Raw genomic sequence first — 14,844 nt, 5'->3', positions numbered from 1 at the left:
ATAATGTAGGCTATTAAATGTTGAAATGAACATTAGCAAAAATTAATACATTCTGTATAAGTGCAGTTTATTAAAAGTTAATGTTAACTAATGTAGTTATAACTAGAGTTTAATAAATGGAACCTTATTGTAAAGTGTTACCGATCTGTTATACACCGATTCAGACGTCTCGTGAGTTCAGTGTTGGAAAGATCAGTCGTTTAACCATTCATTAAAACGTGGAACCTTGCTTCGCAAAGAGAGTGCTCGCGCACACGCGACCAGAGGGCGCGCGCTCTCGCTCTCTCGTTCTTTTAAACATGCGCCCAGCTGTCACAAGCGCAGCAGTTTATCTACATTACACACCGGTCAAATAAGACTTTGGCGGGACGAAAAAAACGCTTTGGCGGCTGCCAAAAAAAAAAATCTTCGATCGGGTCAGTCGCACAAGTGCGCCTAAATATCTTTTCATGATCGCACACAGACATATTTAGGCGCAAATGCGAGTGAAATGGTCGCACTGTAGAGCCCGTAACGTTACCGTGGCGGCAAAAATTTTGCCGTGGCGGGCCGCCATTAACTAATCAACATAGAGGAAACACTGCATCTTTCTGTTGCTATCCCTCTGCTGACAGCAAAAATTACAAAATAAATACAAAACTGCAGCATTAACTAAGCGAGTTGTGAAGCTAGGTCTAACGTGACTTTGCCTACAGCTTGGCATGAAATCGTGCTCTCACAACAACCACGCTGTTATCTTAAAAAGGCCAATATCACGCTAAGGTTGCCTTCAAGTAAGCAAAACGATGCTTTGAAAACATCTGTTTCGCTGGAAGGGCAAGGGGGTAGCAACAGGACAACAGTACAGAGACTGACAGGTCCGATGGAAGGGCTAACATTAATGTTATGAGAGTAAGGTATTAAAATACGGGATATTTTACAGGAAAATTTGTCCACATACTGGTCCCTGGTTTCCCTATTTAACGTATCTCGGTAAACTCCACATCCTTTTCGGGATTTTAACATCTTTTTTCTTTCTTTTCTTCTCCCAACTCTGCACTTGCTGTATGTTTACATTCGCGAGGCCATCAACATGGCCGCCACGCCAAGTATGACGTCACGACGCCCAAGCCCTATTAACCATGCATATAGCGAATTGTCGAAACACGTCTCAGCAGTTTCAGACTCACTTCCTGTTACATACCTACGTACCAATGTAACACATTTGCATCAGGGATGTCATTAGGCCTATTTTAGGGGGGCTGAACTGAAGCTACCCCAAAATGTTCCTAAGCCCCCCTAAATGATAATAAGAACAACAATAACAATTCGATTTATCAATAACCGTATCCTCATTCATATTTACAAATTATATCCATCTACAAAAAATAGCCGAAAAGTCGGAAGTTGGACAGTACAAAGAGTCGTGCTGCTACTGGGCAATTGACACTTTTCACACGCTCTCACGCCACACATACATTTACTCACGCACAGAAAAATCGCGAAGCAAAGAGGACACGGAGTGACGGAGACCAACAGACTTAGACAGAGCAGGTTACTTTATGATATAAAAGAATCTCAACTCTCAGATTCTGTCAATTTTATTACGAAATTCAAACAATAAATACCGTTTTGGCGCTTGTAGATGTGACGCGACACATCCCTTGCGCACGTGAACTGATCATCTCTACTAGCTAATAGTAAAAAAACACGAACACTGTTGAAAGATACAGTAGTAGACTACAACTTACCGAAATGTATATTCCTCATACATAATATCGATCAATCGGTGTTTTTTTATCAGCGTGAAGAGGTCAATATAGCTGGAGAACAATTATGTCACATTTACCTCAGGAAAGCCATTTAATGAACATAATATAGGCTATATAGCATGTAGTTGGCAAGAAAAAAAGGGCTATAGAGAGTATTTTGCTAAATATGTGTTCTGTATTACATATTATATTTTTTACTTATATCATAAAGTTGTTGTTATTATTTAATTTGAGTTATTTTTAACCTTAAATACTGCCAGCTGATAGGGCTCTCTGTATGTTTACAGCATTAGGTGAGTTGTTTTTTTTCTTGAGAAAAATTAATGCCTATCTTGAGTACCTAATATTTATCCAAATGAGTCAATATTAAATCAAATTACAATAATTGAATTGAATTGAAATGAAATAATAAAAAAGCGTAGCTTACCAGAAATTGCACCATGCACCATAATTTACACTTATGCTATACTAAAGCCTGAAATGGGCACTTTTTGTGACAGCAACCCTATCATTTTTGATCAAAGATGTGGCTTAACTTCAGAATTTGAACTAAAATCAGTATTCTTATGATTGCTCTGAACATTTCTGACTAAGTTCAACAAACATTAAATTAGGGTTAGGTAGTGTGACGGTGTGACGGGGTTGAGAGGGTAACGGGGTTGAAGATGGTAACGGGGTTGAAGAGACAAATACAGCTAAACATATACATAGTTGTTTTTTACTCAAATTCACTAAGATTTTCTATAAACGCAAGTTACAAATACCCTGGTCTTCCAATCCTAGTGACGTCCCTGATTTGCATAATGCCAGCCTATGGTCCTCATTGGCTGCCTGCAAGCAAGGTCTACTTTGAACTCAAAAACTGTAGTTGTTGCTGAGGCATGGAAGAGTTTGGTTCGTGTTGTCGACATGTCGAGTAGATGCCGTTTTCTGCGCTGACAAAAAAAAAAAATCCACTTTACATGCACTTCCAAAGGTTGAGGACTCGCGCTCGCGTTGATATGATAAAACCGACGCCATCGTTTCTCTTTGTATCTCTGTGTATCCGAGGAAGATGAAAACTGAAACATCCTTGTTGTCAGGTGTCACTGCGGTTCACCGTATTTCTACAAATTCAATATCCTCACGTACAATGCTAAATCACAAAGATGTATGAATACCAAAATATTAAGCTCACTGAGTATGCATGTAGTATATTAATTTATGTATGAACATTTTGTGGATTTCAGTCCATCTATTATTTGTACAATGCTTGATAACATAAAGCAGATACATACACATTTGATATCCTCTTCATCTTGTAAAATGGACCAAACATACAATCAAATGAGATTTAAAATATATCTCCCTCTTAATTATGAATACAATCTATAATACAAAGTAAATCATGTTTTGAAAGGCTATTGGCTATTTTAAAAAAGGATGAACTTCAGCATGTCCTGCCCCAACTTCCTGTTTCAATAGTAAAAACATCAACAGTTAAAATGTTTAACAGTCTTTCTTGAGGCAGATCACTAAGATTCACTCACTCAGGAGCCGGAAGTTCAAGTGAGACATTGCTAAAGGAATATATCACAGATTAAATGACCTGGGAAGTATTACCCTTTACTAGTAATGTAATTAGATTACTAAAGTGCAAGCTGTATTTACTGAAACTGATCATACATCACTGGATATCATTCCTGATCCCATATGCTTTTACAGTCATCCATCAGCACATTTAATGTCACCGTTTCAGAAACGACACATCGGAAACTTCTAAAAGTCCCTAAATATACATTCTAAGCTGTCATCTATTGCATATAAGCATGAATGCACATGCAAATATTTTCAGATTACTGAAAACAATAAAACATACACAATTCATGTTAGATATTTCATGTAGATCTTAAAGGGATAGTTCACCCAAAAATGTTAATTCATTTACTCACCAGAACACAAAAGGGGAAATTTCGAAGAATCTTTACAAATAAAAAAAAACCCTTAAAAAATCATTTTTGGATAACCTATCCCTTGGAATAATTATACGTCTGTGTCAATGCTTAGTTAACAATATCAATGCATCACTATCATCACCTATAAATGCAATGCGTCAATGCATCTCATTGTCATTCACACTGCTAGTATGACTCCTGTGTCAGTTGCGTTGCGCTCTTACTCTGCGGTGGACGCTATACTAGTCTATGGAATCTGGGTCGGCGTCCATGCAGGTCTCCCAGGGGTTTCTGGGCATGTGTGGCATGGAGATGATAAGGAGGCTGAGGCCACTGAGGAAGAGGAGGGTGAAGGCGGCGCAGGCGCAAGCGAAGGACCATGAATAGTAGTACTCGATCCATATGGTCTCGTCGCTGTCAATCATGCGCTTGACCGACTGCCTCATGACCTCCACGGAGATGACGATACACAGGCCTGTGAGGGTGAGGAAGGTTACATGGATTAAATGGAGAATAAAGAGGGTGGTTTTGTGGTGGGTGTCTGGGTTTTTTTGAACTATTGATTCACCAGCATTAAATTACACCACCCTGCAAGTCCTTTAATATGTATAATTGCTCTCAACTGCGTTTGACCTGCGAGACACTTGACCAGTTGGTGGACTGTTAAACTGCTACTGCATAAATGTATAAAATTCACTCTTGTGAAAAAAAAAAGAAAGAAGTGTGCTTATTTTCTATTGAATGTGGACGTGTAGTGTAAGTTTATTTTCAGAAAAACTGTACGGCATGTAATATATTGAAAGAAGTGCTTTTAGAGACTGTAACACTTAAGTAGACATTTAAAAAGTGCACTTTGTAATAATGTCAGTTAAACGTTTTACTTTAAAGGACAAGGTTTTTAATAATCTTTTGTTGTACACTTATTTTGATGCGTTGACTAACATACTAAAGCACATGTACTATAATTTGAACTATAGTATGTTATTCAATGTTATACTTAAAATTTATACATTTTAAAATATACTAAATTGCAACTTCGGTACAAATGTGTAAATATATTTAAAAACACGACATCCAAGTTTCAATAGAAATTACAGTATATTTTAGTTTACCATAAATGCTTGTCAGTACATTCAGCAGTAACTTTAACCATATTTCAAAGACAATAGAAGTAATTATGAAATTACATATAAAGATGAACTTAAGTCCTACTTAAAGGTATAGCGGAGGATTTTTTACTAGGGTACCCTATACTATTGGTCCTCCTAATTGTCAATCATTCTGGTGAATCAATCAAACTTTTCAAAAAGTGGAGAGGGCGGGTCTTATCTAAAATTCGGAAAGATCCTCCGCTATACCTTTAAGTTTGTCAAAAAAACACTCTAAAGTTCAGCGAACTGCATTTAATTTACATTTAAATTATAATACATTTTCATTTAATTGCAAATTAACATAAGTGTCCAAAAACATTCAGTTTCTCAGTTCTCAGTTCTTTTAAACTAAAATAAGTACTCTTTTTTTTTTTAAGCGTACTTCTTTTTCACAAGGGCATCAACAACAACAACAAAAAGTACCATGCTAATAACTTGGTTTCTTGTACATATACCATGGTTGTAGGCTACATAGCATAGCATTGTTTGAGCTATGATAAATGAATATTGTACGATAGAGAATTATAGTATTACCATAACCGTACCATGTTACTAGAAGTCATGCAAACCATTAAAAAAAAAAAAAAAATCAATAAAGTATAAACTCAGCTTAATATTGTGCTTACCTGCAAAAGCAAAGAACATGCCAGCTGGTCTCAGTAGGTAGTCTCTGCCCTTCCCAAAAGCCCCCAGGAGGCAAAGACTGCCCAGGGTCATGAAGGCCAAACTGAAGATGGCGATAGCAGCAGCTGAGATGTTGTACTCTGACAGAAGAAAATCACACAGTCAGTGAGTCTGAGTGTGGATCAAAGCAAGACCAAGCTGCCTTATGGGATCTAATGGAGTTATTACTATTAAACTCTTCTTTTAGAGCATATCTTCAGTTATGCATTCAGGTGTGACGGAGAATCCTGTCTCTTTCAGAACACTCGATTCTGCAGACTTCTCACAAGATTTGCCCTATCCCAGAATGCAACAGTTTCAATTGAACTAAGGTTAGGCCATGGTCTCGCATATTGCCTCCTAAAATCCTGTAAATACAGCCTTCAAAAGTTGCCCTGCTTTTGTATATTGACAATGAACTTTTATTTATCTGCTGCCATTGACGTCCCAGCTCAGTATAAACGCCAGTGAAGAGTCTGTTACTGATTTAAACCTAATGTACAAATATGTAATATCACACTATACTAATCTGCTAGCATGCTAACTGAAAAAGAAAGACTTTAATTTGACCAATTGTAGCTTTGGGTGTATTGTGTTGTGTGATAGGTAATTAAAAATAATATTTATTTCATGGTTAAGACTCGGCAATGTTGTTGGATTTCTAACAAGTCCCAGAACAGAACTCAAAACAAGTTATTTTAACGAGAAGTTTCTACACAAGCTAACTGGTACTCATTGTTTTTTGGTAGGTTTGTCAAGTTTACTTATTTTTCTGTTTCAATCGTTGTTATTAATATCAATGTTTTAAATGCAGTTCCTTCACCAAAATAATACGCATTCACCTCTGTAGACACCTTGTTCTCACAATCAAATAATTGAAGGATGACTTCATCTACCCTGCTAATTCAGATTATCTGGCTAATCAGTCTGACCTTTAGACTAATGTTGTGTTTAACATCATTAATTAGTAATACAGACAGATCAATAGTGTGAATGACTATTGACATTTTAAGATGTGGCTCGGGAACTGCGTGGCGATGAAGCATTCGTGCTTTGCTTCACGTCTCTTCGCATTTAAGGCTTTATTCCTCTTTAACTCAATGACCGAGCTAGAGCGTGAAATGGCCAAGATGCACTTTGCTCAAGCAGGCGGAAAATGTAATGCCACTGGCCATATTTGGTTGCCAGATTGCACTGCTTGTGATCGGTGGACATTACCTCAGAGCGGCAAAGTTCTAGTGTTAAGATAAACAAGACTATATAGCATATATTTAAAAATAATAATAACAAATATACTAGATAATTATATCTTGGGAGTTACTTGCTTATGCTTCAAATGTTTTTTCTTGTTTTTGTTTTTTTCTTGGATATGTGAACGTTAAGGGAACATTCCATTTTGAAGCATGCGAACGTTACTTTTGAATGTTCTCTGAACATTCTGAAACAAGTAGCAATATTTAAAAAGCGTTTAGTTAGATGAATGTCTAACTAAACCGTTTCAGGAAAAAAAAAAAAAATCCATGAACGATGCATAAATAATGATTTTGTGGTATCGTTTTGAGAACATTATTAAAGTCCCCATGAAATCAAAAGTTTTTTTGGCTTTTAGTATGAATATATTAGATTTACTGTTAGCCTTGCTGTTATCTATAAAGCTAGTCTGCTCCAAAACAATGACAAAATTCACATTTAGAAAATATAAGCATTCAAATCTTACAGTCTCTCACTTCCGCCAATATTGATCAATGATTTTGATGACATCACTCTGCACTTCAGCTTCTCATCAGATTTTCTGTCCAATCAAATGCTCTCTAGAATCTGAAGCCCCGCCCCCTACACTATATATAGACGCTGTGTCTGAAATCGATCACTTGGTTAACACATGTACTATTTTCTACATGGTGAATGGCACATAGTGCACTATATAGGGGATTGGGAATGATTCAGACAGTGTAATGCTTTCCATTGGGGAGAATGAAGTCTGGTTTCACGTTAGTGTCCGCAGCGTGATCACAGTCTGCTCCAGAGACACGATATCACAGAGCGGATCATATGATCGAGTCGGCGCAGTCCAGAAAACATATCCAACCCATTTTAATTCTGCACAAAATTCTATACTTTAAAGCGATATTAGGAGGAAACTGTGGCTTTACCCAGTTCAACAGCTCTGGCCGAGCTGTGATATAAATGAAACGCTATTGGCTATTTTAAAAAAGGGGAGGAGCTGCTCAATATGTCCCACCCTGTCTTCCTGTTCCTGAAATTACGTCAACACATTGAATAATGCTGCGTGTTTCAAGGCACTTCAGTGGGTCTTTAAAGTTAACTTACATTCTATTAATGTTAATGGAAGAACGCTTGCTCAAAAAATTAAAGAACAAAATGTTAGCCAAAGTTCAGAGAACATTCCTTGGTAGCAGGGTTCCTATGCATTGCTAAGTTGTAGTTTTTAACATGTTGTAGTAAGTTTTCTAGAGTGTTGCTACTATCCTAAATCAAAATAAGCTTGTCCCCAAATCTCTTTAATATTCTGCTTTCTAGATATGGTTTGGGTCACTCCTTCAATGCAAGTTCACAGGTTTTGTTTGACATTGATCGGGCAGAAGTAAAAAGATGGCTTATACCTCTACTCAACAAGCTGTAAGATTTGAAGTGTCTTTCTTGTCTGTTTTGTAAACGGTGCAGTACACAGCAAATTTTATTTGAGTTCATTCAAATTCCTAGTTTACTTCTTATCCACTCATCTCTGCTTGGTTTTAAGTGGAAGCCTTTGCAATATCCTCACATGATTTCAAAGGAGGAGAACCTTACCTTTTTGAGTCTTTACTTCAAAAACTTCAGCCTCTTCCCCTGATGTGAAGTGTTTGAAGTACGAGCAGTTCTTGACTGCAAAACAAGATGAAAACAGTTATTGTAGCTGAGGGTTGCAGGTGCTGCCGTAGCCTGTCGTTACGATGCAGCCAAACTACCAATGAGTCTGCATGACATTTTCTCCAGAGAGACCATAGCCGGGTGTGTGAAAACAAGCCAGGCATTCGTGTGTGTCCATCGAATGGATCAGGAATTCTGAATTATGTGCAGAGGGCATGTGATTACGTGGCACAAGCTTTCTTGCTGGTATTCATGACAGGATCCTGTAATAAGATGCACATGATGTATTTATGAATGTGTTTTTTTGGGCAAGAGGGTAAAATTAGCTGATGAAATGTTTGTTTCCTAGCATTATTTCACCCTCCCTAACTTGACATAACAACACTTTTTGTTGCACAATTCCCTAATATTCGGCCCCAGAAATGAGTTTCTCGCCCATGTGTTCATCAGGTTGCAAGTCCACGAAATCACAAAATGAGTCCTTTGGTCTCGTACATCCCTGGGCAATGGGAAAGTCATGTAAATTAAGAATTCATTCGATAGGAACCTCTTCTTTAGATTAAAATCATAAAGCAACCTCAGCGTCCCCTGTGCCGGGAGAAAGACATGAGATTGTGAACTGACAGAGGAGCTGTTTGTTACGCTGGACCAAAAATCTCCTCCACAAGTGGGGGGTGGGGGGAGGCCTATGTATAGGTTACCTAGCAACAGGCTGGTCTTAGCTTTATTAGTAAAGGCAGACTGACTGAGGCGAGAGAATGGGATGCATCGCGCTGTGCTGCTTTAGACTGTGATTTACTCAGCTTATTTGACTATTCCCATCACAGGCCCTTAGCTGTTGTGGATGAGTTCATCTCTCAACAGGCCTCTGAGAGTCTTTAGCCATAATGTTTGTTGCCATGTGTAGGCTAATACACGTGTTGGGTCGTGGTCAGTTTTCTGGGCAAAAATAACCATGCATTAGCATTGGGTTGGGCATCGTTTTGATTTGAACGATTCCGATTCTTCCTTTCGATTTCGGTTCTTTTCGATTCTCGATTCCGATTCTTTGAGGGGTAGAGTCAAAACATGTCACAGGCTCATTTCACAGAGGAAATTTTTATTTTTAAAATTAAAAATATTAAAATTTTATTTTATTTTGATTCAATAATGAGTTTTAGTTTTGGGAGCTGCAGCCCATGTGGGAGAAAATTAGGAATGCCTCTGCACCAGACCAAAAAACAGATTTATAATATTTATAAAATAATTTCAGTAACGTTGTTGTTCACCACAATTAGCAATTTGGTCAAGCGCTTTGTTACACTACAATCACTTACCTGAATGTGACGAGGTAACGTTACTAACGTTGGTTAGCGCAGGGTTGCCCAAGGAGGATGAGACAGTGGACCTGCGCAGCACGTCGAACACGCTACACTCCTAGGCGTAGGTGTTTAGTCATATTTGTAGTGCATACTCCCGTGCAAGAAATAAGTTTGTCACGTGTTGCACTGTGCCGACCCAGGCTTTTTTAAGGTGAAATAAAGCCACACTTTTGAGCGCCGCCTACCGTGCTCCATGGCTGCAACAGAACAAGCGGGCACGCTTGTTTCAAGTTTCAAGCACTTCCGGAAATCCAGCGACCACTATGGAAACCAAAACTTGTGCGTTTGGAACCGATGATCGGAATCGAAAACAAATTTTCTAAACAGTTCCAATGGCATTGTTATTTTTTAAATGGTTCCAAGTTGGAACCCGGTTCTCGATGCCCAGCCCTAATTAGCATTTCAATACCCTCATCCCACAAAGTGAGACTGGATTTTAATTGTGTTTCAAGCAATAGAGGGTTTTGTGGAGATTCATTGACATGCCTCTATGTTTTCCAAGCCACTGAATGTCTTTTCATGTCCTCTTCACCTGTCTTGCTTCAGTAGCGTCCTTCATACATTTGACAGAGACATGCAAGGACAGAACGATCATGAATCAGTTCCAGATAAAAGGGCAACTCTTTACAAATCTGTCATTTTTTTTTCCCCCTGGCACCTATCGAATGTAAGACCTGTGCCATGCGCCTTGCTCTGCATGTAGGCAGATCTGTTTTTCAGCATGAATGTACCTAAAGCTCAAAAAGAGCAGAATGAGTCTTTTCAGTTCAGCAGCACCGCCGAGCAAAATGAGGAGCCGAAAATAGCGATTTGGGGCGTATCATTGACCTCGCAGGTTTGTTAATGGAAGCACTTATTTCAGGGAGGAGGTCGATTGCTGGGTTGCAGTGGCTGTCATTTTAGTTTTTTACATCTTGATTAAAGCTCACTCCATTTCGTGGCTCATACAAACAGACCATTAGGCTTGACAAGTTGCCTTTAGAGTGAGGTTTTCGAGCACCGTTAGGTGGCTGTGCTGTTTTTACCCTAGTAAATATGGAGCAGTAGCTCAAGAAAACAGTGGTGTCCTCTTTTGTTAACTTGCTGAGTGACCGTTAGATTCTGGGTCAATGTGAGAGGAGGAGGACACATTTAAAGCAGCAAACCCGCTAATGGTGCTTATATATTTGGGTCGCACAAGGGAAGTGACTTCCTCCGGGGCCTCCGTGCCTTTGCAGAAGTTTGGCGGACCAACAGAGGAAAAAACACCTGCCACACAAAAGTACTAAATGAATAGTTAATCCAAAAATAAAAAATGTCATTCCCTTTGTGTTGTTCAAAATGACATTCTTTCTTCAGTGGAAAACAAAAGAAGATTCACAGTGGATCTCTACACAGCTCTTTTTCATTCAATGAACTAAGGACCATCAAGCTCCACAAATGACAAAAGTTTGTCAAATGGTTTCATAATGTTCGTTCATTTGACTTGTGTGCTGTATTCCAAGTGTTTTGAAGGCATACCATAACTTTTTGTGAGGAAGAAATTTAAGTTTATGTTATTCATTGAAAATCTTATGATGCTTCTGGTGTCCTGCCATGGCCAACATTCTTCAAAATGTTTGTCTTTGTGTTCCACTGAAGAAAGAAAGTCATACAGGTTTGGAACAACAGAAAAGTGGGTGACAGAATTGACAGAATTTTCTTTTTGGGGGGAACTATCCCATTCTTTAACAATTAGATCCTTCAACGCTGTATCAGAATTTTGTTTCAAGCCACTTAAAATGGCTATTTTAACATAATTAACTCCACTGGAAAAATCGAGAGTCATTTTAACAGACAGAGTGTGAAATGCTAGATTCCCTTGAAGAACTTGATGAGTCTCGCCAACACTCACAGCTCTCTTCTTTTCCCTCTGTGAGAAGTCTGGGCGTGAAGCCAAGAATCATTGAGCAAGCAGGAATATAACTGCTTAAATGCTATGTTTTTGGCTCATGGCTTCTTCTGTGCAGTTCAAGAGGCTATCCAAATCTAACCACTCCCCAGGCAATGGTGTTTGCAGTACTAGTGTGAACTGGGCCACACCTTGTCTCACGGGACGTCACTTAGAACGGCTGCGCTCTGTATGGTGTCTGGCGCCTCAAGGTTAGGTGCTTTCTAACCTTTTCCAGCACAAATTCTCCCACTAGGCCAGGAATATCTACAGGTGTCTCCCAAGACTGCAAGCCACCACCTGATTGAACTGCGTATCTCCTAATGGTCTAAAGTGAGAGCTGCGGGGTTTGGTTTGAGCAAAGTCGTGCTTCACATTGGTGAACAGTCCTAGTACTGTGTGAAAAATCCAGCATTGCTGGTCAGCAGCATAAGGTATATTTTGCTTGCTGGACTGGTACCAGCCATAGGAAGTGGTAGTGCTGGTGGACCATCTACTCCAGTTCAGCTTTGCTTGAAAACAGCATGACTAGTTTGCTGGTCCACCAGCTAGACCAACACTATACTAGTGTAAACCAGCTTGAACCAGCTTGGAATTCATGCTGGTTTATGCTAGATTTTCCAATAGTGAGTGTCATACAGGAAATGGTTGACAAACCACAGATTTTGTTAATGCTCTAAAATTATAGTTAAGATCTACGATGGAATAATGGCTAGTTCTTTATATGTTATTGATAGTCTTGCATAGGCAGATTTTTGACTATCGCCATAAAGTCTAGTACACATTGCAGTTTATTCCAGTCAAGAACCAACCACTCTTGGCTCATTACTGTTTTTACATGAAGTTTAGGGGTGGCTGCATTTGAAATATCACTAAGAGTAAAGCGCAATACATAGGTGTACTTAAGGATATCTTATTTACTTGCTACTAAGTCTTGACCTTTCAAAGATCTCAGCTCAAAGCAACTAGCTAAGCGAGCAAACCTTTGACTTCTCCTTCCTCAGAAGTTCTCACTGTAGCACCTGGTAATAATTCTGTAAAAATTTGATTCCCGGAAATTGCGTAAAGACAGACAATCAGATTGGAGCTTGCTGATTTAAGAAAGCTCTTGCTGTTTTTGTGTGAAATACACATCAGATGAATGGCCATCAGGTCTATAAATGGTCCAATGACATTTGAGGCTGATGCTACATGCTGGATGACGAGATATAGTGCACTGTAATTGTGAGTTGTCAACACGTCTAAGATAAGTAACTATGATGGATAAACCATGGATGCGATGGATATTGGTTTAAACCAATTGAAACTGCAGGCCGATGTCCTTCTGCCATCAACATCCATAGTTGATGTGAAATCTTGGGGCTTTGCTTTAGGATGAGATTCTCCCCAGACATTCACAAGAGCACATGGTGGGAGTGATCTCTCTGTTTATCCCCACAGGTCTTCCTGAAGTGTGACAAATAGAGGATGCTGGTCTTACTGGCCCCTGCATCAAATAGGAGACAACCTGGATCCAATTACCTATTCATTCCACTAGTTTCTATTGTTTCAGAGCCCTCTCTTCCATCCATCCTGTATTTCTCAAGACTTAAATGTTGGCATAAGTATGTTTGCAGAGCACAGTTGACGGTTAATTGTCAGGAACAGAAGGTTTCAAGGCATTTATTCAATGTTCTGTCAATGAATGCACAGAGACTTCATCAGTCTTTACTGTCATATGAGTGAATTGCATTTACTTTTTCATACTCTTTTCTTCTTCTCCTCAATCTATTTGACCTCATGAGCTTGGGCGCAGGAATGAAATGAGGCTGATCCGTCCCTAGAGTAGCGTAAAGAACAGTCGGGTTATTTCCCGTCTCCCACAGGTAGATACAGATACAGCTCATCTGCCTTCCATTAATCCAAAGCTACATATCAGCTCATAAATCATCTTAACCTATCTATTATAGTCTTAAACAACCTAATGACATCATAAACAGCCTATCAGCACCTGTTCAATTCATTAGCAGTCTGGTCACTGACCTCACTCAGAAATTCAAAACAGTGCTATTAAAATATTATACCTTTAATTTTAAGACCAGACTCCCACCCATATTGTGGATTAATGTTTAACAGCAGAGCTCTTTGAGTATAAAAAAACCTTGAACTTTCTTGTACTGTGTGTAAGATGATAAGTAGGCTTGGCTTCTTCTGCTCCTCAATTTCCATTTACAAAACTTAAGATGAATGAGGTACTCTTCCAAAAACTTCATGAGTAAGACAGATCCATGCCTTTGGGCTAGACATCAATTGGACGTGTGCTAATGGCGTTCATGAGAAATAACTTACAGTAGATGTGAACTTCCTTACCTCCTGGCAGGCTGATAGGGCCACAGCCTTTGCCCTCAGGGTCTTCCTCCACAATGAAGATACTCTTTTTACACAGTCTCCAGAGTCCAAAGTGGGCCGCTTCGCAGGTGGTGTTGAGCTGCTCCACCCTGGGACTCAGAACCGCCCAATGGTCCGTCACCACTGCCGCCAGCATGGACGAGATGCCCACCAGGATAACCAGGAAGGTGATCTTCACCTTGGTCTTCTGGTCCTCTAGCATGGTGAACGTTGAAGATAAGTGAGCTTTGAGTTTGTGCCGTAGTATAAAAGTGCCTCTGCCCTCGAATTGATGCTTTGGTTTAGTTGACTTCTAAGGGAAACGTAAAAGTCACACGGCAACACGCTATCTCTTCACTCCAGCTCGCTGTCCACAAATCTCTGCTTCTGCTTGGAAAAAGAAAAAGAGGCCAGATAATAGTGCCCTAGTTCTCTCTCTCTCTCTCTCTCTCTCTCTCTCTCTCTCTCTCTCTCTCTCTCTCTCTCTCTCTCTCTCTCTCTCTCTCTCTCTCTCTCTCTCTCTCTCTCTCTCCCCCTTCCTGTAAGACAGTCATTGAGTTTGGTGGGCTGTGCCTTTAGACCTGCCTTCATGATGTAAGCAGAGAAAAACTTTATTAGCCAATATTGTAAAACCTGCAACTCATGTGATCATTTACATAATAATCAATGGAACTGTCTAGATGATGGACACCATGTGTCTATTTTTGAGCTTCTCCATCTGTCTGAAATTATTTAATAATATCATATGCAGTATGTGATTTTGTGATGGACTGGCCATTCATCCAGGGTATTTCCCTTCCTTTGGCCCAAGACGCTGGAATAGGCTCCAGCAACCCC

At 39.4% G+C, this 14,844-nt stretch overlaps 1 protein-coding gene across 1 annotated transcript; it reads right to left on the bottom strand.

Annotated features, from left to right (window-relative positions):
* Positions 1 to 2,937: 2,937 nt before the first annotated feature.
* cacng1b (calcium channel, voltage-dependent, gamma subunit 1b) lies at positions 2,938 to 14,396 on the bottom strand. The gene is made up of 4 exons (XM_079874171.1): positions 13,990 to 14,396; positions 8,311 to 8,385; positions 5,463 to 5,600; positions 2,938 to 4,160 (listed from the first exon to the last, which is right to left on the bottom strand). Exons 1-4 carry the CDS (start codon positions 14,228 to 14,230, stop codon positions 3,928 to 3,930), a joined length of 687 nt encoding a protein of 228 aa, XP_079730297.1. The 5' UTR covers positions 14,231 to 14,396; the 3' UTR covers positions 2,938 to 3,927.
* Positions 14,397 to 14,844: the final 448 nt, after the last annotated feature.

The sequence above is a fragment of the Squalius cephalus genome (genome assembly GCF_949319135.1).
Source record: "Squalius cephalus genome assembly, chromosome: 1".
NCBI lineage: Eukaryota > Metazoa > Chordata > Actinopteri > Cypriniformes > Leuciscidae > Squalius > Squalius cephalus.
This window is presented reverse-complemented; position numbering and strand designations above follow the sequence as displayed.